We start from the raw sequence: 26,342 nt of genomic DNA on the forward strand, positions 1-26,342 counted from the left end.
AAGTTATTATCTGTTGCGCTGGGATTTACAGTACGTTATTACATATATTATAAGAAGTGATTGAGTGTATTTACAACGGTACATTTCAAGTTATTGTATTTTCATAAAGTACAGACTCGGTCAGCTGGTTCCTGGTGAACACAGTATTTTAATGAGGAACAGAGACAATGGCCATTCTCTCTCTTTAAATGATCAACCAAAAATAATTCTCATATTTACATTGTTTGTTATTGCACCATTACTTTGAGATGATTAAACTTCTCTCATCCTTAAATGAACTAGAACATCATCCCATTATTACACAACACATATTGATAGAACAGCTGTGGTTAGCTTTGTTATCCCAACGGAACAGTTTGATGAATCCACCATGTTGTTCCTGAAGAGTCTGGAGACAGAGAAGAATATGATGGAACAGCTGTGTGGATTCATGCCCGGTGCTCACCGCACAGTGTCCATGGAGGGGTTGATGGAGACCAGCTGGAGTAAGTTGTCAGTGATGTTGTTGGTCCACCGAGTCCATCCCTCTGCAGGTGAGGTCGATCTCGTGATCCAAAGACCTCAGTAAACCGGCTACGAGAGGAGCGGCTCCAGCTTTATAGATCTCTCTGATGGCGGTCAACACAAAGCTGGGACAGAGCCTGAAAGACACCAGGGATCTTTGTTTAGTGAGAACAAGCCACAACAACACCAATAGAAATGATAACAAACCCAAATACATCACCCGTTGAACACAATCCTGTCCACAAAGGGAAGCAGACGTGCGACGCTCTCCTGTAAGAAGCAGTTCCTCCTCAGGTCAAAAAACAGTCATAGTATAGCATGTCGAAAAAGCTAAAAACAGTCATAGTATAGCGTGTCGAAAAAGCTAAAAACAGTCATAGTATAGCGTGTCGAAAAAGCTAAAAACAGTCATAGTATAGCGTGTCGAAGAAAGTAAAAACGGTCATAGTACAGCGCAGGGGTCACCAACCTTTTTGAAACTGAGAGCTACTTCAAGGGTACTCAGTAGTACGAAGGGCTACTTGTTTGATACAAACTTCCTGAATAACAAAGTTGCACAGATCACCTTTTAACAATATGTGTGAAGAGACTGTCTGATCACATGTCAATGTTAATTATTCCCCACAATAATTATTAACAATGATTTCCACAACAATGATGGTCGGAAACAGAGATATATTTAAACATTTATTTCTGTTATTCTGTTTCAACATGTGAAAGTCAGACGTATCACATTTCTGATATTTTTGTAAATATCTTTCTTGACAGTTTTGTATGAATAAGCACATCTCTGACGACATCACTAGAATACTTCTGCCTGCTGAGATAATTCAGCTCAACAAGAACAACGTGAAGAAGTGTGTTATTGTTGTTAGCCTGTTAGCTTAGCGCTCATCCACAGGCTGCAGTGATTTCCGGTTTGTTTGTTTGTGGCCGTTCAGCCTCTGACTGACCTCAGAACTCACAACAAGCTCCTGTTGTTCCTGTTGTCTTCCTCCAGTTGATCTCCTTCATCTCTTCCTCCAAACGTCTTTACGAAGCATTCTCACACATTATCCGCTCAGGCTGCAGCAGAGGAGGGGGCGTGTCTGTTGATGTAGTTTCTTCTTCTCTGGTGTTTATTGGAGGCTGGTAAACCATCTTAGCGCATCATCGCCACCTACTGGACTGTAGAGTGTAGAGCAATACATCACAAATTAAATTCTCTGTTATTCCTTGAATAGAAATAATACATCACTCAAGTCACATCATGTTTTCCATCGATCAGTTCTGATATGAATTCCTTTATCTCTTCATCATCCAGCAGGCAAAGTATATGAAGAACGTGCAGACGCAGGAGACCAGGACGCTCACTCAGTTCCACTTCCTCAGCTGGCCGGCTCAGGGCATCCCCACCTCCACACGCCCGCTGCTGGACTTCCGCAGGTACCTGCAGAACCTGCAGATCCACACATAAAGACACCAACAGCGACTCAATAACACCTCAAATGTCTCATCATCTGATTTTAAAACCTCCCTGTTCTGCGTGGTCTGAAAAGAAGAAATCATTTTGTTCTCACGACTTAAACTCAGACATTGGATCAACACTGGTGTGAAAACATGATGCAGAAGACAGTATAGTGTTGCCTCCCATCATTCTTCTGTTATTATCTGTTGTTGACTTTAAATACGAGTCATTTCCAACAATCAACATTCATCATCAACCTCAACCAGGGATGTGCGCTGATGATCTGTGTGTGTGTGTGTGTGACGTCCTGCAGGTGTGAAAGAGATCGACATCGCTGCGACTCTGGAGCGCGTCCGAGACCAGAGGCCCGGGATGGTCCGCACCAAGGTCTGTCCCTCTGAGACCATCATGGCCACCATGGCCCCTCCCTGAGGAGCCACTAGATGATGATGATGTTCTTCTTGTTTCCAGGACCAGTTTGAGTTCGCCCTGACAGCCGTCGCTGAGGAGGTCAACGCCATCCTCAAAGCTCTGCCCCAGTGAGACCAGTGAGACCTGGACCGGCCTCCCGTCTGACCCCTGACTCTCAGACCTGTCTTACCTTCTGCCTTTCCTCTCTGATCATGATTATCATGATGCAGAAGCTCTCTCTCAAATTCCCTGAAACAGAAAGAGTAAAAATCAGCTGACCGTGGGACGACCTACAGGTCAGGAAGGATCCATGCAGGATGTTTGTGGTGCAGATGTGATGCGTTCAGGGACCTTCAGCGGGTAAAAAAGTGTTGCATTCACATGTAATCTGAATAAAAAGTAAACCAGGAAGATTCATGTTAAAATAAACAGGTAAAAACGTCCCATCAGACTTATATTCCATACGTTTACATACAAATGCTGAAGAAATAAAAACAAAATATAGTTTATTCACATGCAGTGATTAAATCTCAACATTCAACAGGTTTTCTCATCAATGAAGTTCTGTTACTATCATAAAACACTATTTACCGACAGACCCCAGAGGGTTTTGAAACTGCTTTCATGCCTCTAGTGGAGGTCCCTGAATGCATCTTCTGCATGTAAACGAGCCACACAAGATTCAAACATCAGAGATCCGCCTGCAGCTTCTTTTCCTCTTCGGGTTCCTCTCGTTTGTGTTGGAGTTTGTTGACACCGTGCTGTTGTTGGCTCTTCGTGTTCTGGAGGCAGAGTTATTAAAAAGATGAACGGATGAGTTTAAGATCTGCTGCTCGGCCTGTAGCCTCCCTTCCTCTCCTCACGCGACTAACACCTGCAGTAAAGACTCAGACTCCTCTCCGTGTGACGTTCAGGTCCTTTCAGTCTCTGGATGTTTTGTCGTTTACCTCATGCAAGTCAGAAAAAAACTAAAAAAGATAAAAAAATAAATGCTATTCTCTGAGATCAAGAAAAGCTATTTTGTATCTGTGAGACCTTAATTAAATGTTTGTGTTTAAGTGCAGCAATCGCTTGTGTGAGATCTTTTTTTATTGGTCACTAAAACACATGAATCCATATAAAATGACACATTGTAAACTCTGACCGAAGCAGATCTCTTTACAGCCAAAACATGATTATGAATTGGGATAGGAAGTAGTCGGACACGTAACTCATTGAGGGAAAAATGTTTTTGTATGAAATCAGTCCAGACTAAAAGATGAACATTAAATAAATGTCACATTGTGTCGTGCTGCTGGATTTAACACTAACACTTTAGAGATTAAGAAGAATGAACGAATCGCTCCATCTCCTCTCAGTGGCTTCATTGTGCTGAAAGTTTATTACTGGAGTGGATGACATCACCCACCAGCTATTAAAATATGAATCTATAAAAGAGACTTCCAACCCCTGTCAACATTCTTACACTTTTCTGTTTCAGACATTTCAGACTCTGAAGTAAACACAGGACCAAAGAAATGCTTCATGTCGTTTATTGTTTGGAGGAATGACAACGTAGCTCGCTGGAATGTCAACAACTTAACAAGAACAATATTGCTTAGCAATTAAAAGTTTGGCTCTTATTTCTGGGATTGTAGTGGAGCCACAGCAAGCCACAGATGAGGACCTAGTACTCTTCTCCTTCCTCATCCTCCCCGACGCTGTCGGTGCCCACCTCCTCGTAATCCTTCTCCAGGGCGGCCATGTCCTCTCTGGCCTCTGAGAACTCCCCCTCCTCCATCCCCTCTCCTACGTACCAGTGGACGAAGGCCCTCTTGGCGTACATCAGGTCGAACTTGTGGTCCAGGCGAGCCCAGGCCTCGGCGATGGCGGTGGTGTTGCTCAGCATGCACACGGCCCTCTGCACCTTGGCCAGGTCTCCTCCAGGAACCACGGTGGGTGGCTGGTAGTTGATGCCCACCTTGAAGCCGGTGGGGCACCAGTCCACAAACTGGATGCTGCGCTTGGTCTTGATGGTGGCGATGGCAGAGTTCACATCTTTGGGCACCACGTCTCCGCGGTACAGAAGACAGCAGGCCATGTATTTACCGTGGCGAGGGTCACACTTCACCATCTGATTGGCTGGCTCGAAGCAGGCGTTGGTGATGTCGGCCACTGAGAGCTGCTCGTGATAGGCCTTCTCTGCTGAGATCACTGGGGCGTAGGTGGCCAGAGGGAAGTGGATACGAGGGTAGGGCACCAGGTTGGTCTGGAACTCCGTCAGGTCCACGTTCAGGGCTCCGTCGAAGCGCAGGGAGGCGGTGATGGAGGAGACGATCTGTCCGATCAGCCTGTTCAGGTTGGTGTAGGACGGGCGCTCGATGTCCAGGTTCCTGCGGCAGATGTCGTAGATGGCCTCGTTGTCCACCATGAAGGCGCAGTCGGAGTGCTCCAGGGTGGTGTGGGTGGTCAGGATGGAGTTGTAGGGCTCCACCACAGCTGTGGACACCTGGGGGGCCGGGTAGACCGCAAACTCAAGCTTGGACTTTTTGCCGTAGTCGACGGAGAGACGCTCCATCAGCAGAGAGGTGAAGCCAGAGCCGGTTCCTCCTCCGAAGGAGTGGAAGATGAGGAACCCTTGGAGCCCTGTGCACTGGTCAGCCTGAAAAAGTAGTGAAAGAATACGCGTTACTGTCATAATCATTGAGGTCTCAAGCAACAACACATATGAATTATTAGAGCTCACCAGTTTGCGTGTTCTGTCGAGAACCATGTCGATGATCTCCTTTCCGACTGTGTAGTGCCCGCGGGCGTAGTTGTTGGCGGCGTCCTCCTTACCGGTGATCAGCTGCTCAGGATGGAAGAGCTGCCGATAGATTCCTGTACGGACCTCATCTGTGGAGCAACGAGAACACCGGTTTATAGGAATATAGCTTTGGTACAAACGGATTAAGATGTAATCGTATTAATTGCCTCTATAATAATAACCACTTATCTTACCTATGACTGTTGGCTCCAGGTCCACAAACACGGCTCTGGGAACATGTTTACCGGCTCCAGTCTCACTGAAGAAGGTGTTGAAGGAGTCGTCTCCTCCTCCCCGGGGCTTGTCACTGGGCATCTGTCCGTCCGGCTGGATGCCGTGCTCCAGACAATACAGCTCCCAGCATGCATTGCCCATCTGGGTTCCGGCTTGGCCGACATGCATCGAAATACACTCACGCTGCAGAGAGAAGAAGCAAAGATCAGCCATCAAGGAGGCAAACACACTAACATTGTGATGTGCACTCTTGGTTTCGTCTATTAAATGTGAGATGATGATAATTTCTTTTTTAAGAACATAGTCTAGACATTTTTTTATGGGAGTCTATAAGGGGAGCGGGGACAAAAACAAAATGGCCGATATACTGGACAATCAAAACCTTCTAAATGTCACTATCGTTCTAAAAACCCAGTGCAAACATCCACTTATAAATGGTGCTTTAGGGGAAGTTTCTACAACCAGAGGCGCACGTGAAGACGTTCTGCGGGCTCGATGAATAATGTCTGCACACGGCCCGTTACCGCAGAGCTTTAGCGGGTTAAATCCTGCCCCTCCCTAACTGAGACCCAGCAGGGAGAGTGTAAAAAGAATCCATAGAAGAAGAAGCTCTCCTCCCTGCCCCCACACTGCCGCAAAGCACTACCTTTGTGTCGCGGTAACAGAACAGGGCGTTAACTGACGCCCGAAAACTCGCGGGCATTAAAAAGCCGCCATGAAGTCTAACGGTTATTGTTACAATCCATCACACTAACGGTTTAAAGACAACCGTTTATATTATGCGGCTTCATTTAATTTAAATATATTACGAGAGTACATATGGAACATTTTAACGGTTTTAACGTCAATATCTTTGTCCGTTTTAATCGAAACTGCGCCAGTTAGTTAGCTATGTGATGTCATATAACAGAACTCTCACGCGCGACACTATAACTAAGAACAATCACATTTACGTTAATTTGACAGATGTACGTAGCTTTTTGAGGCGATAATAGCATATCTGACGTTATTCACTGTTAGTATACAAATGTTAGGTGTTTTGTCGCATGAATAATGATTTTGTTTGTTAAAAACTGCGATTTTTCATCTTACAAAAGCCAAAACCTCCCTTTGACACATTTTTAATCACATACGGAAATTATTTAAATGTAATTTCGACGAAATACTCACCATTTTCTGGCTGTTTAATTCCTCTTCTTTCCGACGTTGAAGAATCGGTTGATGAAGGCAGTTGTGAAGACCGGAAGTGGAGCTGCTGCAGTTATGCGTTTTTGAGGAGGCGGAGCCAAAACGGCGGTTGAATTTCCTCTGGGGGGGGGGGGGGGGGGGGGTATCGACCGTTGGGCGCTGCTGCATTCAGGTACGGCTCGAAATGTTCCGACTCCTACAGTTTAGCTGCGTCATCTGAGGGGAATTGGAATCGATAATGTTTTATTGGAGGCAGTTCTTAGTCCCAATGTGTTTCTTTAATGTAGTAACTATTTTCACATTCGAGATTCTGTACAGTTGATGAAATTAAACTAACATTAATGAGTATTTTTATTTTGACCTATATTTCATTTGCTGAAAATAGACTTATGAGACTCAAAATGTTATCTTAAATACAAAATATAAAATGCAGTAATGATGATAACCTGAGGCACACTATTGGGTTTTTGTTATCTCAAGTTTTTGTCAAGTTATTTTATGAATCCAAATAGCAGTCCACGAAGCAAACACACAGCAACACATGACTCTGTTTTATTGTTATTTTACTCTGAAAGGCACCAGAATTCAGTCCGATTTGTGATTTCTCAATATGGGAAGGGGAATGTAGGAGAGGCCCCTGAAGGCACCATGACTCAAATTCATGACTTCGTAAAGTTAAATATACATATAACACACGTTTGAACCAAAAGCTATCAATTACAATCAGCAATTTAACCCATTTTTTTATAATTTTGTCATCAAGAGAGCATTTGATTTAACGTTAAAATTATTAAAATTGATGATCCCCTCTTAATTATTCATTTGTAATGAAGACTTAAACCTGTACCTAGCACCAATAGAGAATACTGGTTTAATCCCGAGGTGCTTGTGTTATGTAAGGCATTGCACATGCTGTGTGGAGGAATTAAATGTTCAGTGTTTATCAAGGTGAAGGGAGTTAATGCAGCATGAGCTGTGCGATCGAGGGCTGTGTTGTGTTGACACTCACAATAAAGTACACCAATGTGAACATGTCTCACTTTATTGGTTCAGGACAAAGACACATAGGAAAGATGATATCTTGACAGTGAATTCCTCTTAATCTCTCCACATTGATGACTTTTGCAGACCATTCATGGCTTGACATATGTTGATAAATATCTGTTAAATAAAGAATATCACTGTAAATTTGAGCACACCGTTGAGTAGATCTTAATGTTAACAATGAAAATTCCTCAACAAAACTCGACTTCCCAATCGTTGTTGGTTTTGTTTATTTATTTCAACTTAATATTCCTCGCCCTCTTCCTCTCCTTCATCCCCAACGCTGTCGGTGCCCACCTCCTCGTAATCCTTCTCCAGGGCGGCCATGTCCTCTCTGGCCTCTGAGAACTCCCCCTCCTCCATCCCCTCTCCTACGTACCAGTGGACGAAGGCCCTCTTGGCGTACATCAGGTCGAACTTGTGGTCCAGGCGAGCCCAGGCCTCGGCGATGGCGGTGGTGTTGCTCAGCATGCACACGGCCCTCTGCACCTTGGCCAGGTCTCCTCCAGGAACCACGGTGGGTGGCTGGTAGTTGATGCCCACCTTGAAGCCGGTGGGGCACCAGTCCACAAACTGGATGCTGCGCTTGGTCTTGATGGTGGCGATGGCAGAGTTGACGTCTTTGGGCACCACGTCTCCGCGGTACAGAAGACAGCAGGCCATGTATTTACCGTGGCGAGGGTCACACTTCACCATCTGATTGGCTGGCTCGAAGCAGGCGTTGGTGATCTCGGCCACTGAGAGCTGCTCGTGATAGGCCTTCTCTGCTGAGATCACTGGGGCGTAGGTGGCCAGAGGGAAGTGGATACGAGGGTAGGGCACCAGGTTGGTCTGGAACTCCGTCAGGTCCACGTTCAGGGCTCCGTCGAAGCGCAGGGAGGCGGTGATGGAGGAGACGATCTGTCCGATCAGCCTGTTCAGGTTGGTGTAGGACGGGCGCTCGATGTCCAGGTTCCTGCGGCAGATGTCGTAGATGGCCTCGTTGTCCACCATGAAGGCGCAGTCTGAGTGCTCCAGGGTGGTGTGGGTGGTCAGGATGGAGTTGTAGGGCTCCACCACAGCTGTGGACACCTGCGGAGCTGGATAGATGGCAAACTCAAGCTTGGACTTTTTGCCGTAGTCGACGGAGAGACGCTCCATCAGCAGAGAGGTGAAGCCAGAGCCGGTTCCTCCTCCGAAGGAGTGGAAGATGAGGAACCCTTGGAGCCCTGTGCACTGGTCAGCCTGCAGGGAAACCATTCATCTTCACTTTGTGACTCATAACACCTGAAGTGAAATGTAAAGTTTTTGCAGGTTAACTCACCAGTTTACGAATCCTGTCGAGAACCAGGTCGATGATCTCCTTGCCGATGGTGTAGTGACCGCGGGCGTAGTTGTTGGCTGCATCTTCCTTTCCAGTGATCAGCTGCTCAGGATGGAAGAGCTGCCGGTAGGTTCCTGTACGGACCTCATCTGTAATTGGAAGAAATGCACAATAAAATAATTCACAATCATTCATTTATGAAAGACCCATTGCACGAGTTTTGTAACCTATGCTTTTATCTTACCTATGACTGTTGGCTCCAGGTCCACAAACACGGCTCTGGGAACATGTTTACCGGCTCCGGTCTCACTGAAGAAGGTGTTGAAGGAGTCGTCTCCTCCTCCGATGGTCTTGTCGCTGGGCATCTGTCCGTCCGGCTGGATGCCGTGCTCCAGACAGTACAGCTCCCAGCATGCATTGCCTATCTGAGCTCCGGCTTGGCCGACATGGACAGAGATACATTCACGCTGGAGGAGCAAGTGGCTCAGATGTCAAGAACTTCTTGCATGCATTTTTTAAAAACAAAGAAATGAAAGAAACCAATAATCAGCTGCTATAGGATTGACATCAACGATCACTTTGCGGCTCCACAATCTAAGAGGTCTTTTACTTTTTACACCAAACAGAAAGAGCCAATTACCTTTTCAGATATCATGGCCAACCACAGACTATTGCATAGCACACAGTATATTGATACATAACTATGTCTTTCTGATGTGTTTTTCACATATCTCATGTAAAGGTCGCTCATGTGTGCCACTTAAACATGAAACAAAAAGGTCCTCACCATGTTTTCGATGCTCGTAGCAGTCCCTCGTTCACCTGAGATGAGTGGCTGGGGATGTTGTGTCAGCTACAAGTGCAGCAGAGTGGCTTTATAGCTCAGCATCACTACGCAACAGCCTGGCATGTTGTGGTAACTGGAGGAGCTGGAGAAGCAAACAACATCTCCTTTGATGAAAGATGAGGAGGAAGAGCAGAAAAAAGAAAATCAGCTGGAGTGCACCCCCACACGGATCGAAGGAACAACGGCTGTTCTGCCACGGATGAGTAGCCACCAACAACGCCCAGAGCGGCTGTGAAACATGACCCACAACTGTCCGCCCTCTCCTCCAGTTTCACATGTCAGATGTAGTTGTTGCAGTGGACAGGTGGGGGGTCAAAGTTGCACACACGGGCTGTTTATTTGCCTGCTGTTGGATCAAACTCATGACCTCTCAGTTACATGAAGCATTCTAATGGAGCACAGTTTAAATTAGAAGGTGAAAACTCCTGTTAACGTGGCTCATTCTGAGCCTCACTTTTCCTGTCATGCAGAGGGAAGAAAGCGGATACCTGCCCACAGTGACCTGAATCGGCTTTTGTCACAGATCACCGTTGCATCACCAGTTTGGTCCAGATTCATTTGCAATGCAAAAGAAGCAGACCGCCTGCCGGGGATAACATTAGAGAAGACTTCTCTCAAGGGCAGGGGACGTCAAAGTGTCTTTTGCAGCAGGTTACAGAGCATCCATGTGTGGTATGGATATATCCAGAGTTGTATTCCTCCAAAGAAAGGGATGCATGCAATACTTGAAGCTAGATTAACAAAGGATTAGGAGGTCTGCCTGAGGAATTTCCCCAGAGTGCAGACTTGGTCTCTAACATGGAAAAACAAGAAGGTGTTATTGTTTTCAAAGAGTTCCTCTGGGTATTGTTTGATCAACGTGCTTTAGAAAGCTGAATGGAAACTTTTCCAATGATCAGCGTTTCCTTCCTAACATGATATAAATCCTAGGTAATGACAAAAACGATTGTGTCTCTATCAAAGTGCTTGATTGTTCGAGTTCAAATGGCTGTTATATGTCTCACCTCTGCGTCTGAAGGTAACCCTGGAGACGTAATGATAAACTTCTGGCCTCTGCCAACTCAGGGCTGTCAGAACACGCCCCCATTTAGTTTCCCTGGTTACTCTGTGCTCAGGTCTGTCTGATCTTGGAGGGCAGCTGTTCTTAACAAAGAGTTAGTGGGAGAAACTGCTCGTCAGCACATAATAGGGAGGTGGTGGCTGCAACATTCCTGCTAGGCTGCTTATTGGTACAAGAGAGAATTCATCAGCTTTTCTGGTAGATTTGAGCACAAATAAAACACACAAATGCTTCGCAGTTTTGCTTTATTTTACATCCTTAATTTGAAGTGTTAAATCAATATTGTTAAGGACAACTGAGATACAATGGTGGCTTAGTTTTGTGAATACATGCAACACCTTGCTTTAAGCTCTTAGTATTCTTCCCCTTCCGCTTCCTCTCCTTCATCCCCGACGCTGTCGGTGCCCACCTCCTCGTAATCCTTCTCCAGGGTGGCCATGTCCTCTCTGGCCTCTGAGAACTCCCCCTCCTCCATCCCCTCTCCTACGTACCAGTGGACGAAGGCCCTCTTGGCGTACATCAGGTCGAACTTGTGGTCCAGGCGAGCCCAGGCCTCGGCGATGGCGGTGGTGTTGCTCAGCATGCACACGGCCCTCTGCACCTTGGCCAGGTCTCCTCCAGGAACCACGGTGGGTGGCTGGTAGTTGATGCCCACCTTGAAGCCGGTGGGGCACCAGTCCACAAACTGGATGCTGCGCTTGGTCTTGATGGTGGCGATGGCAGAATTCACCTCTTTGGGCACCACGTCTCCGCGGTACAGAAGACAGCAGGCCATGTATTTACCGTGGCGAGGGTCACACTTCACCATCTGATTGGCTGGCTCGAAGCAGGCGTTGGTGATGTCGGCCACTGAGAGCTGCTCGTGATAGGCCTTCTCTGCTGAGATCACTGGGGCGTAGGTGGCCAGAGGGAAGTGGATACGAGGGTAGGGCACCAGGTTGGTCTGGAACTCCGTCAGGTCCACGTTCAGGGCTCCGTCGAAGCGCAGGGAGGCGGTGATGGAGGAGACGATCTGTCCGATCAGCCTGTTCAGGTTGGTGTAGGACGGGCGCTCGATGTCCAGGTTCCTGCGGCAGATGTCGTAGATGGCCTCGTTGTCCACCATGAAGGCGCAGTCGGAGTGCTCCAGGGTGGTGTGGGTGGTCAGGATGGAGTTGTAGGGCTCCACCACAGCTGTGGACACCTGGGGGGCCGGGTAGACCGCAAACTCAAGCTTGGACTTCTTGCCGTAGTCGACGGAGAGACGCTCCATCAGCAGAGAGGTGAAGCCAGAGCCGGTTCCTCCTCCGAAGGAGTGGAAGATGAGGAACCCTTGGAGCCCTGTGCACTGGTCAGCCTGCAGGGAAACCATTCATCTTCACTTTGTGACTCATAACACCTGAAGTGAAATGTAAAGTTTTTGCAGGTTAACTCACCAGTTTACGAGTCCTGTCGAGAACCATGTCGATGATCTCCTTGCCGATGGTGTAGTGGCCGCGGGCGTAGTTGTTGGCTGCATCTTCCTTTCCAGTGATCAGCTGCTCAGGATGGAAGAGCTGCCGGTAGGTTCCTGTACGGACCTCATCTGTAATCAGAAAACACTTGAGTTATAATCCTTAGTTCTCAAATCCTGTTAAACTTTGCATCAAAAAACGCTTATCTTACCTATGACTGTTGGCTCCAGGTCCACAAACACGGCTCTGGGAACATGTTTACCGGCTCCGGTCTCACTGAAGAAGGTGTTGAAGGAGTCGTCTCCTCCTCCCCGGGTCTTGTCACTGGGCATCTGTCCGTCCGGCTGGATGCCGTGCTCCAGACAATACAGTTCCCAGCATGCATTGCCCATCTGAACACCAGCCTGACCGACATGGACAGAGATACACTCACGCTGGAGGAGCACAACAACCGGAGGTCAGGTTAGGATGCCTTCGATTACACATTCATACTTTGTGACATTTCTGTCTGATATTTTTGCATGAAACTGTGCTGCTTACCATGATTATAAACTCCTGCTGCTGACGTTGAGGGTCTCCAGGAGAAATGTGTTGTCTGGTGATGTTGAGTCTGCTCTGGTACTTATAGTTCCTCCAAACTCTGGTGACTATAGTAACAAGCTTTGTTGTCTGGGGATAACTGTGTGAATCATTCAGCTGCACACCTCAGTACCCTTCCGTCCAGCTCGAAGGTAATGCGTAACAACAGACCCCCACACAGGCTCAGGCATGCAGACCTCATTGAAGTCACAGGAAACAAAGCAAACAGAGCATTGTTTTAGTGTTTGTGGAGCACATTGAGATTCGAGGCTCTCCATGGAGACAGACTAATGCAGACACTAAAGTCAAGGAGATGCAGGGAAATACCAAAGTATCAGTGTCCAGAATTATTCAAATGAATAAACCATTTTTATGAGCCAACGAGCCTCGATCAGGAAATCATCTGTTGATCTCTGTAGATTCCCTAAAATAGAAACAATATGATGCTGTGTGATCTACTGTTGGAGTAGAGGAAGCCTCCCCCTCCTCCCCCTCCTCCCCCTCCCTGTGAGGCCTGTTGTGTGTCCACATGATTGGGTGTCCTGTTGCTGTAGAGACATAGAAGGTCACACTGCGGTCGCTAGAACGTATGATTACTGTTGAGAGAATAACACGCTGATGGGTCTCCAAAATCAAAGACAATAAGCATAAAGGGCATGATGATCAGCAATGGGCTCATCATTAGATCATTGTATTCACTCTGTGTATGTTGCAGTTAGATGCACTTTTTAACAACAAAGGAGCTGATGTTAGGTCTCTGTAGTCCAGCAGCAGAAGAACTACAACAAAGTACTTCTTCTACTTTAAATGTGACAGACTCACTCAAAGCACCACCTGCTGGTTGAAGCCGTGCAGCACGTTCACAAACATCTCCTGCATAAAGTGCTGAATCATGAACAGTGCAGCATATAAACACATATTAATCGAGTACATTAGGAATATAACACATTGCCTGCATATGAAGAAATATAGATGCATTGATTGATCCATTCGTGTATTTAAATTGAATGATACAAAAACATATAAATAAATGCTCTCAGATCCACCTTTCACCAGACCAGGAAGAAGAGCTCAGACTGAAAGAGAAAAGAAGGAAGGAAAGCATGTTGTTGTTTCATTCATCTTTAATGACACTGACCAACAGATGGTGCATTAGTTATCACCTTATTCATCAACTCTATAAAAATACAGTTTGCATGGGTTCAACGTTGGTTAATACGGTTTAAATGGAGTCTCTCATTTAGAGCACAGAGGTCCAGTCAACTTCACATGGACGATGTCTCCTGTCTGAGTATGAATAAACTAAAGAAGATGATTTCACCCATCAATGAAAATATGACTCAAAACCAAAATAAAAGCGTATGTGCATTAGAAAATGTAAGCCACACATTTATTTCTGTCCTCAAAATGGCCAGTAAAATAAAAACTACTGTTCCCTTTGATAATCCTACAAGCCCAAGAGAAGAATAGATTGTGAAACAGCAAGGCAGCGCCGTGCAAACATCCTGTTGATACCTGGTGTTCCCCAGGGCTCGACTCTAGGACACCTCGTAGAGCGACACACTGAGTTACAGAGACAATCAAACGCTTCATGCAAGGAACTGTTGAGACATTCTGACATTCACACAACACATCCACAACTTATTAATCCGTTTTCCATTTCACCAACACGTTCGGGTTCTGAGTCTCGTTTGACTTCAGCATATAAATAATCAGGAAGAAGAAATCAAAACAAAATGAATAAGTTTTACATTTTGGGTGTTCAATTTGACTGAATTTACTACAAGGTAGTGAGTCGGGGTGAAACTTAATCATCTTTTTACTACGAACAACGTTGGTTCGAGTAAATGTGTAACAAACAAATCATTTGGTGTCGTAGCCGCTGAGAAGTTTCCTAAAGTGTTAACATTTAGTGACCAGCTCGTCTCCACTCACATCTGTATTTGAGGAGTTCGGGGCACTGAAGGGGCTACATCTTTCTTTTTGTGGCATGAACCTTTAAACCTTCTGAGTAAAGTTCTCAGGGAAAACGCCTTTGGCTGAAATCTCTTTCTTCTGCACCCAGTGAGACTCCTGCACCCCCAACAGCCAGCCGTCGTCCTGCAGAAAGACAGATATATATTATATATATATATATCTATTATATATACTGTAGGTCACTGATGTTGTGCTTGGTCGATGCAGAAGTAGGAAAAGAGGAAGTGATACCTGTTCATCTGGGTTGTCGAAGGCCAAAACCAGCACATCATCTCCGATCTTCAGCTCCAGCTCGTCACCGTCGGTGGCAGCGTACTCATGCACCGCTTTCACCTGACGTAGAAACACAATAAAGGTTCATTGAAATGATATGAACCCAGGGAAACAGAAACCTCGTCAAAACGATTCTACCAGAGTAAAGGTAAAGGAGGATAAGTCATTGAACCTTGTAGAGGAATCCTGGAGGGAGGTCTCCGTCTGAGCCATTGGTCACCTCGCTCTGCAGCATGGAACAAGCAGAGAAGGTCCAGGGTTATGATTCAGGATGTCACAGCCAGATGTGTGAAGGTGTGCAGCATTACACAGAACAAAGAGGTCAAAGTAGAAGAAAGAAGAGGGGTTTGGTGACTCTCACGAGGGATCCTTGAGTTCCAGGCTGTTAAAGACCTGCCTCCCTATGATCCGACCCTACCTGGGCCTCTCCTTCACCCCCACAGCCACCTCCCCATCGGGCGCCATCGTCGTCCCAGCTGGGCTCGCTGTACGACGGACCAGCATAGACTTCGCTCTCCTGACCCTGACCCTCGGCATCCTCCCTGCCGGGCTGGGTGCTGCCTTCGTCGGGTTGCCGGCCGCCTTTGGCCTCCTCTGGGTATCGCTCGTCTTCGTGCTGCGGCTCTGCGGCGGTCTGTTCTTGCTACGAAAGGTCAGGGGTTGAGGAGCGTTGTGGCGGGTTTGGAGTCAAGAGGGAAGGTAGGTGGAAGGATGGGAGGAGGATCATGAAAGATCAGGACCCCGGGTGGTACGGGCATCGTAGAGGAAAAGGAAGGAGGTTTATGATGAAAGAAGATGCTCTCAGTCGTCTACAGTCCAGCTTCCTCTGCTCTACTTCACATGTAGAGAATAAAAGAGTCCGTTTCTGCGTTAAGAGCACAGGCACCCATGCTTACCCACGAGTCCCATGATGGCGCCTTCCGTGGTGCAGTTAGAGACGAGACAACCATGAGAACAAAGTGTGCAGGTCTTCATCACAGTGGTCAAACATTAGGAAGCACACATGAGTTCTACGTGTTTTAGAGGAACTCCACTTTCAAAAGCTGACAAAGTTTTATCAAACGATGATAGAATCTGCTGCAGAGTCTCTGATCAGCTCATACATGTGCATGCAAAGTCAGGCTGAATGCACATGCAGTTCACATGAACACACACACACACACAATAGCAGAAGCTGTGTTCACATGCAGTCTTCTGTTGCGTGAGATGGGGAGCAGTTTGAATCTCAGTCTCTTCTGTGGAAGAGTTTTTAAGACGTTTCTGCCTTCTTTGGGTTCGTGAGATCAGCTCAGTCGAGGTGAAATGAAATCTAACACACAGGTTTCTATATCTGCATGTAAACACACGTCTTCAACCCTTCAGCTCCGCCAACCTTTCACCGTTACGAAGCCCACCCACCTTGGGAGCTGGAGATGAGACGGGCTGTAATACCTCCACATCCCAATCCAGCAGGTTCACCCCTGACCAGGGCTCACACTGCCTCACACACACACACACACACACTCGGGTCAGGAGGGTTTACTATCTGGGGAAATGAATGCAGTCCATGTGATGTTTTTATATCTGCCCTGCAGGTGACAGTCATACAGAGGGATCTCTTCAAAGAACCAGGATGTAGAGACTCAGTCTGACCTGCCGCGTCGTCGTGGTGCTGGACTCTGTGTTAACGTCAGACACCGAGGCCTCGTCCTCTACCGGGTCCACCCGCTGCTGCTGGTCCGGAGACGGCATCGGTCGGGGTGGAGGCCGCATGGGAGGAGGACCGGGCCTCTGCACCACCAGCAGGGTTCAATCAAAACCACGGCACACACACGTGCACGCATGCAAAGGCAGCGAGGGAGACGGAGACACATTAGTTCACTGAATGAAGGGTGTGTGTTACACAATCAGATCTTGGTTTACTCTGTTTTATCTTTGTGTAAAAGCTCTTTGATATCAGTACAAATGACTCAACGTGACTCTACTGCAGTAGAGAACAACAGAGTGGATACACTCACATGGCCAGGTGTTCACTTTACCTTTGGTGCTGAGCTGGCTGAGTCACTGTGGTTGGCTTCCTCACTGACAGAAAGAAAGAGACAGAAACGGTGCATGAAAATAGGGACAAGAAGAAGAAGAAGAAGAAGAAGAAGAAGAAGAAGAAGAAGAAGAAGAAGAAGAAGAAGAAGAAGAAGAAGAAGAAGAAGAAGAAGAAGAAGAAGAAGAAGAAGAAGAAGAAGAAGAAGAAGAAGAAGAAGAAGAAGAAGAAGAAGAAGAAGAAGAAGAAGAAGAAGAAGAGCAGCAGAAAAGAGTAAAAGAAGAGCAGCAGAAAAGAGTAAAAGAAGATTTACTGAATCAAACTCATCACACATGCAGTTCTCAGTTCCCTCCACACGAGGGCGACCACACCCTTCAAAACACACATGGACTGTGTCTCAGGTGAACCTGCAGGTGTCACATGACAAGCTCTTCAGGACGTTATGAACACAACAGGAAGCAGACAGGAAGTGTCCATCAAGAGTTAGTGAAGCAGAAGGAGTCCAGGTTTGAGTGCCAGACGTGTGGAGCTGCACAAACCTTCTGCTTTGAAGCAGGAGCTCCAGACAATATGGTCATAGCTTTAATCGTGAAACATTCGTACTTTATTTGTCCTGCACTTGCACCTTTATTCTGAAAATCTCAGCGCTCAATCCCAGGTAGCAGTAAACATGTTGTAAGTATTTAGCGTTGGTTTGTATCAGTGGGTTAAGGTTTCATTCCATCCATGCTGCGTTACCTCTTGGCACCTTCTCCTGTCTTTGCTGCTGCAGTAGCACCTTTTCTGCAGTAGGGGGCGGTGTGAGGGGCATTATTTACATCTTTCTGCACCACGTTGAACCTTTAAAATGTGACTGAAGGCCTCACTTACTTCAGCTCCCGCTGCTCTTCCAGTTTGCTCATGATGTCGTTCAGGTTCTGGCTGAGCTGAGGAGACACAGAGCAGACGAGGACGGATCAATACGGCGACTGATCATTCCTTCAATCAATCACACGAGGACTCGTCCACTCACCTTGTTCATTTCCCCGTGGAACTTCTCCTGATGACCTGCCAGGCCCTGGAATGTGTTAACATAGACGCCAACACGACTGCGCACACACACACACACACACACACGGTTTTAAACATGTGACCCGAGTCGTCATTGAAGAGTTTGTAGAAGAAGAAAAGAAGAGTCTTACTTGTCCCACAGTGATGGAAGCTCGTCTTGTAACTCCACGTTCAGCTCCTCGAAAATCTTCTGAGCTCGACCCAGCTCCTCCTCGGCCTACACACACACACACACACACACGCACACACACACACACACACACACACACACACACACACACACACACACACACACACAGAGAATAATCATATATCTGTGTCTGCAATACTTTTTTCTTCGTTTTAAAACAAGAGCACTGGAACATGCAGACAAACACACGCAGGGTTTCAGCATCCAAATGAAAATCAGAAGGAAACTTCTTCTTCTACGACACAAAAACACGTGAACAATCGTTTGGATCGGGGATCAAATGATAGCGAGGCCCTCTGCACACGATCATCAGAGAAGAAGCTTTGCTTTGTTCTGCAGATTCTTCTGTGTCCGACGTCAGCGTGGATAAAATAATCACGAGTTCTTTCATGAAGGTATCAGTGATGGGCAGACAGGAGGAAGAGGGAATAAAGACCTGACATGACTCAACCTCAATCATTCCTGTACCAAAACATGATCAAGCGCCCAATCAGATAACTGGAAAGCCTGACATCAGCAGGCTACGTGGGTTAGCATGCTAAGCTGCTACAGGTGAGACTGGTGGGAGTGTCGTTAGTTTTGCAGGTATTGAGTCACAAAGGAGGTCATTGAAGGCGGCGCCAGAGGAGAAGTCAGCAGGGTTCATCCTCTGCTGATCATCAACGTGTGTAGAGAATATGATGTCAATCCGTCTGATAGTTGTTGAGATATTTCAGTCAGAAAGTAGAAGATTTGGACAGAAAACTGGTGATCGTGTGCAGAGCGGGCCGGGGGGGAGGAGGGGGAGGAGGGGGGAGTCAGTGATGAACCAGAGTTTCACCTGGTTGGAGGAGAGGTTAGTCTGAGCCACCTGGTGGGCTGATATCAAACCCTGAGCCCAGCTGGGAGCCGCCATCTCCAACAGGGCTGCTTGCTAACCAACACACACCATGCAGGAGAGAGGAGGAGGAGGAGGAGGAGAGAGAAAGAAGAAAAGCAAACAATTCAAGACACAAACATGTTAATAAGCATTTAACAGTTTAACGAATAAAACGGGTTAATTAGCTCTCAAGTTAAAGTGATGCAGCAGACTTAAGGTGGTATTATGATTATAATTAGGCAACTCATACCACCTTAAGGCAAAAACTATTCCTTAAAGCTTCAACATGGGCAGCAGAACACGAGCAACCTGCATACACATCCCACAATGCATCCCGTGGTGGTTACCTTGGCGATCTTGGCCTCGTCCTTCTTCTTCCCTTTCTGTAAGGAGCTGAAGTGATGCCGGGCGCTGTCGAAGTCCACCATCTTCCTGTCACGCTTGGCGATGCGAGCCTGCAGCAGAGCTCAGGTCAGATTATCTGCTGTTATTTATTCACAATCAGGAAATGTGATCTGTGCTCACAACACGGACATGTTGCTGTTTCATTGTGGAGAGAAGGAACGATAAAGACCTTAATGTCAGGGAACTGGGTCAGGTACGAGTCCAGAGAGGTCAGAGATTTATCAGTGATGCTCTGGTGGTAGTCTAACCACAGAGTGTCTGTGTCCTGAAACACACACACACACACACACACGCGCACACACACACACCAGAGTGAGATGTCTTCTCACACACACTCACTGAGTCATGAAAGAAAAAGCTTTGATTATAACGACTACAAGTACTCAGATCTTTTACTGAAGTCAAAGTATTAGCATCTAAATACACGTAAAGTGCTGACTATGCAGAATCACAGCAATGTATTTGATGCATTCATGTGTGCGTCGCTGTAATGTTCCTGCTGGTGACTTCATACGCTGCTTTTATAACGACAGACCCTCGTTGATGAGTTGATTTGATGATCAGGATGTCGAGCTTTAAAATAGATGCAGTGAAGTGAAGCAGCACATTTGTGTGTGAGACGTGGTGCAGTGGAAGCATTGTTCTGTCTAACAGCAGCACTACTTCCTCTACTGGACCTGCTCTCTGCCTGTTACCTCCAGGTTATTGTCCATCTCCTTCTCTATCATCTCCTTCAGAGTGGAAGGACAGACGCATGCAGTTCAGAGAGAGAGAGTGAACGGAAGGAAGAGTGGAGAGAATCATGCACAGCTGAGTGAACACTCCAATGAGTGACATAAATACCACATGTAACACGTATATGTGGTCTGTAGACCAGCGAGTCCCTGATGCTGAGGTTTCCTGGCCTCACCTCCGTCAGCGCGTCCATCTCCTCTTTGCCGAACCAGTCCGGCTCGTACATGTCGGCCAGGCAGTCCTGCAGCCGCCGGGACGCGTCGTGCATCGCTGCAACACAAGAGAGGGTCGTGTCTGCCTCCGAGTGGAGCCTCTTTGTGACATGAAGGACAGTGAAAGTCCTGCAGATGTGAAGATCACAACAGCTGCTCACACTCACTTTTCACTGCCACCAGGTAGGCTTTCAGGTCTTTCTGCAGTTTGCCGCCTTCTGTCTGCAGGAGCACACACAGCGCAGTCAATACAGATGTTCATTGATATGAAGATGCCCCTGGCCTGGTTTCATCACTCGCTGGGAGACAAATAGATGATTTAAAAGGAGGAGAATGGCTGCTGACCATCTGCTTGTTGAAGTTGGCCACCATTTCCTCGAAGGCGACGTCTCGGGTCTCATCTGCTTTGCCGAGCTTCTGCATGACCTGCAGAGCAGACGACACGCCGTCGATACCTTCATATCTGTCAGTGCCTCATTTCATTTCCAATGCAGGATTCTGCAGCTCATGCTGGGGACAGGATTACCGGCACCTGCAGAAAGACTACAACCTCCTGCTGTTGAACTACAGCTCTGTGCCTTCTCCTTCAGAAGCTCATGTAACAGTGGACTCCTCGTGATGGAGGAGGAATCCTCCCGGAGACGTGTTGATGTTGATCAACCAGCGTTAACCTGGACAATCAGCTGTTTATTCATTATTGCTCCCATTTCTCTGATGCGTATTTCAATAAAATGATTTGATAATGTTGAATATTTGTATTTACTGCTGTTAGACAAGGTCACAGCTAATCTGAGCCTCCGCCGCTCTGATCCGCCGTCAACACGACGACGGGGACTTCCCCTCAACACACACCTGCTCACTGAGCGTCCACACACACTCACACACTCACACACACACTCACACACACACACACTCACACACACACTCACACTCACACTCACACACACACACACTCACACTCACACTCACACTCACACACACACACACACACACACACAGTAAATGTCTGTGTGACATTATTAGATATCAGATCCTCTGTTTGACTCATTTCATTCTGTGACTTTGTCTTATTATTGCTTCTATTTATAGTAAATCCAAAGCCTTTGCTGCAGTTCAGATATTTCAATCGGTGGTCTGTTAAAACCGTGACCTATATTTGGACGACACAACTGGTGTGTCCTTCACAGCCCTCAGTGTGCGTCGGCTCATTGTGCACCTGTCACAGGTTTCATGGTGCATTCAGGGGACTCGTCAAGGCTGGAAATATGGTGTGTTTTCAGACTGTAAACTCAGGTGTAATGGGACACATACAGTACTTGAGTTTACCACTGTGTGTGTGTGTGTGGGTGTGTGTGTGTGAGTGTGTGTGAGTGTGTGTGTGTGTGTGTGTGTGTGTGTGTGTGTGTGTGTGTGTGTGTGTGTGTGTGTGTGTGTGTGTGTGAGTGTGTGTGCTCAGAGCCGTCCGTCACCCATCGGTGTTCAGTTTCACTCCTCAAAAATACCCCCGGAGCACACACACACACACACACACACACACATATTGTGGGGTGTTAAGAGCGATGAGAAGGAGGCCCAGGAGGGCTATAGATAGACCCCCCCCCCACACACACACACACACACACACACATGCCCACAGCAGTGAGGCATGCTGGGAGTCCAGGGAGGGAGGGGGGACAGGTGTGCAGCAGGGCAACTGTCAGGTTTGAGAACTTTAGCTTTGAAACATGAATCATAGAACGCATCATGATGTCAGTCTGCTTCACTGTCTGCTGTCTATTATTTTACACTTCTAATACTGTCTATAAAAACAGTAATAACGTAGAAATAATGACATGTAATAACATGTTTATAACACACTATAACGTATATATAAGTACATTTAATATCATGTTTATAATGTAGATATAAGTACATGTAATATGTTTATAATGTAGACATAAGTACATGTAATAACATGTTCATAACGTAGATATAAGGATGTTTAATAACATGTTTATAACGTAGATATAAGGATGTTTAATAACATGTTTATAATGTACATATAAGTACATGTAATATGTTTATAATGTAGACATAAGTACATGTAATAACATGTTTATAACGTAGATATAAGGATGTTTAATAACATGTTTATAACGTAGATATAAGGATGTTTAATAACATGTTTATAATGTAGATATAAGGACATTTTAAGTGTTTATTACTGTGCAGTATTTGTCAACAATTCCAACTTCTCTATGAAGACTTATTTTATAATTATACAACTGTGTTTTACGATACCGTCATGATTATAAGACATGAATGAACTCCTCTTCATATCTGCTTACATTATACGAGTTATAAACCACTCGTAGGATGTTTGTAGTTGAAGTGATTTCAATAAAGTGTTGCCATATTTTGTATATGATGACTGGATTAACCTGCAGTTTTATTTTGTGGAATTGTTGTTGCATATTGCCAAAAACAAAGTGACCCCATAAGTGAACCTTTGGGGGTCTTTGGGGGCCCCTGGGGGGGTGAGTGTCATGGGGTCCTGCCTCTTTGACTCCCAGCACCACACCGGGTCTCCGGCTGCCCTCTAAAGGGCACCTCCTCCATAAATTTATGAAAAATGAAGCTGGAATTTTGAGAGTTATGTATAAATAATACGAGATAAAGTTGTAATTGTACTTTAAAAGCACATTGAAACAAAGCAACGCTTGAGTTATAATGTTATGCGAAGTGACCTCATTAGTGTTTTGCGAGGTGTAAAAAGTCATAATATGACGAGAGTAAATGTATGAGTCCGACGTTATGACAAACAGTCACCTGACCGAGTAAAAGCATGAAGTGAGCGGGGCGTTGGAGGAGGTGGGCGGAGCGTCGGAGGAGGTGGAGGGCGGCTTGCCAGCAGACAGACAGCTGAACCCAGCGCTCCCCTCCTCCACCTCAGAGGGAAGATGATACTCTGACCTTCCTCTTTCCTCCACAGCTCAGTATCTCAGCATCTCAGCATCTCAGTTACATTCATACCGTTCTACATCTCCTCCAGACAAACCCTGACTTCTCTGTTTCATCTCAAGGCGTTTAGATCTCCAGCAGAAAGCTTTTTAATAACCTCTGATTGGCTACCGTTACTGCTGTTTTCTTGCTGAAAAAAACATTCTGGTGTGCTACATTCTATCTGCTGATATTTCCTGCAGAGAACAAATTAAAATTCACAACAGTCAGCATTTCTGATAATCTTATGAATCCGTGGAGCAGTTATGGAATCAGAAAGTTATTTCTTCAGCTCAACCAATGATCGTCTCTTGTTCAAAAGACGTGTTGGATGTATTCATATTTAATATATTTCAATCGTGTGAAGTGGGCTGATAACATCTGGATGAAGCAAAGCGTTTGGGTCCTGAGACTGCTGATGTGTAATATTTAAATAACAAGAAGAAGAAGTGAAAGTGTTCCTGTGAGATCACTTCCCGTCGTAATTGTAAATATGTCGACTGCTCACATCTGAAAGATGAAATGCAGAAGCTCTTCATCAGGTATCAGGCTCGGAGCCGCTCGTTCATGATGAAGTACTTCTGATGATACAACACTCCTGCATCATGTGACTTTGATGTTTGTGTGCAGAAGACAGATGCTAGTGACCAGGCTAGCTGTTTCCCACCACTTCCAGTCTTTATGCTAAGCTAATGCTAAGCTTTCAGGAAACATAAGTTCAGCAGCGAGCTGACGAGTGTAAGAGAAGGAGAAGGTGAGGATCTGAACTTCAGGAGGTTTGGAAACAGCTGCCACGAGGAAGGAGGGGGGGGGGGGGGGTTACAGCTACCAGCACCCAGCAGCATGAGTCCTTTATGGAAACACAGCAGAGAGCGATGTGGAGGCGGATCAGACAACGTGAGGCAATCAGAGGCCTGAGTCTGTGTGACTGACAGCGCTGTCGGCCACTGAGGTGATGAGAGGGTAAAAGCTCGGCAGGCTTAAGCAACAGGAGTGATTAGGACAGACCATAATAACTCGCACTGTCCATTCTGTCACTGCAGCCTTTGAACGTGACACATCCTGAGCTTCATCATCATTTAAATCAATCAAATCTCCAAAAACAACAAGCAGCCATCAATACTTTATACTACGAGTACTTCTCTGGAACTGAATGAAAGTTTTCCTGAAACTATTCTGATGAATGTTTGTTTCCCCAACTGAATCTGCTGACTTTTACTTTGAAAAGCTAAATATACTTCTGAGTGTTCACTGTTTGGCCCCAGTTGAATGTATTAATACATCTTATGATGATACAATCTGTGATTATGACATATTGACCTGTTGAGGTTGAAGGATATGCTGTTGAGATGTTACCCCTCAAACTGTGCATTGTTGTATTTCAGTATGTTATTATAAACGCTGGACGCCTCTGGTTGACCCCACATGTAAGTCTCACGTGGCTCATTAAAAACCAACTCACCCAGACTTAAAACAAACAATGCACCGACTGCCCCCCTCATCACTGTAGACTCCATGAGTATTGGATGCTAAAGGTTTGGGCTTAGGTTTCACAGTGAAGGAGGACATGGAGTCCTGCAGACAGACGAGTGTACCTTCTCCTGCGCTCTGGTGAGCCGCTTCTGGACGCTGATGGCCAGCTTCCCGGCGGTGACCCCTTTCCCGATCTCGGCCATGTCGCACGGCGTGGAGGGCTCCCCGGCGATGGAGAAGAAGAGAGACGGAGGAGGGGGGGGGGGGGGGTGGCGTTGAAGGAGACCCGACTCTGGAAATCGACGGTGCGTAAAACCCTTCCGGAGGGCGACCTGGCTCGCTGCGCGTAACTCTAATCCGGTGACAGCGTCTTAAAGGTGCAATGCGTAATGTAATCCGCTTTATGGCACAAAACTAAAAGCAACAAGAGAAAAAGCAGGTGGAGTTTGGGGCAGATTGAGAGATCGGCTGCTCTCACCGTTCAATGATGGAGAGATATTAAGTTTCCTCAGTCTTCCTCTTAAAGGCGCAGCAGGTTGGTATTATTAGCCGACATCTGCTGCACACATGCAACCGGTGTGTCCGTCTTTACGCACGGCCTTATTTATGCACACAGTCAGACGTGAGGGCTAAATCTGTCCTGACGCAGACACAGGACACTCCCGCAGCCGGTAGGTGTCACTGATGGTGCGTTCAGGTGTCAGCGGGTCATCCGCACCTTTCATCAGGTGTCCACGGATTCAAGAAAAACAACACTCAGCTCATTTACATATAATTTAATTTAAAAAATAAATCTTTTCATATCTCTTCACCCAAAATAACTTCATAAACATTATTGGATTTATGTAAACAAATAACACTTAAAGACACTGTGATTTATTCTGATAATGTTCCATAGAATATGACACCGGACTTCACTAAGAAACCTTAAAACACCACCAATCACCCCGGTGTTGTTCAGAGTGTAACGGGCTTTGATGGGAGTGAACATGATATTTATACCTGATTATCCGCATGACTTGAGTGCTGACTTTCCCCTTAATTTACTCATGACCTCTGACATCTTTGACAAATCAAGTAATGACACATTTAAGATGTTCAGGTAGGTTCATGTCCATGTGATATTTAAAATGCAAATCATTACATATGAATGGCTTACATCATACGAAGGATTCTTCATGGGTTTCTTCACAGATTAAAGGTTGTTTGAGGGGCAAGAACCCCTTAAACATGAAGACCATCCCATAATATACAGTGTACCTTAAACGTGCGTTCATTCTTACTTAAGATGCTTTCATACCATAACAGCGAAGCAGTTTGTAATATGATTTTATGGC

General features: G+C 46.2%; 4 protein-coding genes across 5 annotated transcripts; all 4 read right to left on the reverse strand.

The window, feature by feature from the left end:
• Positions 1-3,879: 3,879 nt before the first annotated feature.
• LOC306797159 (tubulin alpha chain-like) lies at positions 3,880-6,641 on the reverse strand. 2 transcript variants are annotated; one of them, XM_079296365.1, is made up of 4 exons: positions 6,552-6,641; positions 5,342-5,564; positions 5,088-5,236; positions 3,880-5,003 (listed from the first exon to the last, which is right to left on the reverse strand). In XM_079296365.1, exons 1-4 carry the CDS (start codon positions 6,552-6,554, stop codon positions 4,029-4,031), a joined length of 1,350 nt encoding a protein of 449 aa, XP_079152491.1. In that variant the 5' UTR covers positions 6,555-6,641; the 3' UTR covers positions 3,880-4,028. The 2 variants fall into 2 exon arrangements, with proteins under 2 accessions (XP_079152491.1, XP_079152490.1); XM_079296364.1 differs by having other exon boundaries at positions 3,880-5,236.
• Positions 6,642-7,684: 1,043 nt separating this feature from the next.
• On the reverse strand, positions 7,685-9,935 carry LOC306797058 (tubulin alpha-1A chain). Its single transcript, XM_079296237.1, has 4 exons — positions 9,704-9,935; positions 9,161-9,383; positions 8,917-9,065; positions 7,685-8,837 (listed from the first exon to the last, which is right to left on the reverse strand). The coding sequence occupies exons 1-4, from the start codon at positions 9,704-9,706 to the stop codon at positions 7,857-7,859; spliced, it is 1,356 nt and encodes a 451-aa protein (XP_079152363.1). The 5' UTR covers positions 9,707-9,935; the 3' UTR covers positions 7,685-7,856.
• Positions 9,936-11,137: 1,202 nt separating this feature from the next.
• LOC306797057 (tubulin alpha chain-like) lies at positions 11,138-13,047 on the reverse strand. Its single transcript, XM_079296236.1, has 4 exons — positions 12,797-13,047; positions 12,468-12,690; positions 12,239-12,387; positions 11,138-12,159 (listed from the first exon to the last, which is right to left on the reverse strand). Exons 1-4 carry the CDS (start codon positions 12,797-12,799, stop codon positions 11,176-11,178), a joined length of 1,359 nt encoding a protein of 452 aa, XP_079152362.1. The 5' UTR covers positions 12,800-13,047; the 3' UTR covers positions 11,138-11,175.
• Positions 13,048-13,926: 879 nt separating this feature from the next.
• bin1b (bridging integrator 1b) lies at positions 13,927-25,560 on the reverse strand. Its single transcript, XM_079296347.1, has 14 exons — positions 25,128-25,560; positions 20,899-20,979; positions 20,721-20,775; positions 20,517-20,611; positions 19,776-19,871; positions 19,549-19,656; positions 18,284-18,369; positions 18,115-18,190; positions 17,973-18,028; positions 17,841-17,885; positions 17,104-17,146; positions 15,258-15,311; positions 15,044-15,145; positions 13,927-14,935 (listed from the first exon to the last, which is right to left on the reverse strand). The coding sequence occupies exons 1-14, from the start codon at positions 25,206-25,208 to the stop codon at positions 14,834-14,836; spliced, it is 1,080 nt and encodes a 359-aa protein (XP_079152473.1). The 5' UTR covers positions 25,209-25,560; the 3' UTR covers positions 13,927-14,833.
• Positions 25,561-26,342: the final 782 nt, after the last annotated feature.

Source organism: Melanostigma gelatinosum (assembly GCF_949748355.1).
Source record: "Melanostigma gelatinosum genome assembly, chromosome: 24".
Taxonomy (NCBI): Eukaryota; Metazoa; Chordata; class Actinopteri; order Perciformes; family Zoarcidae; genus Melanostigma; species Melanostigma gelatinosum.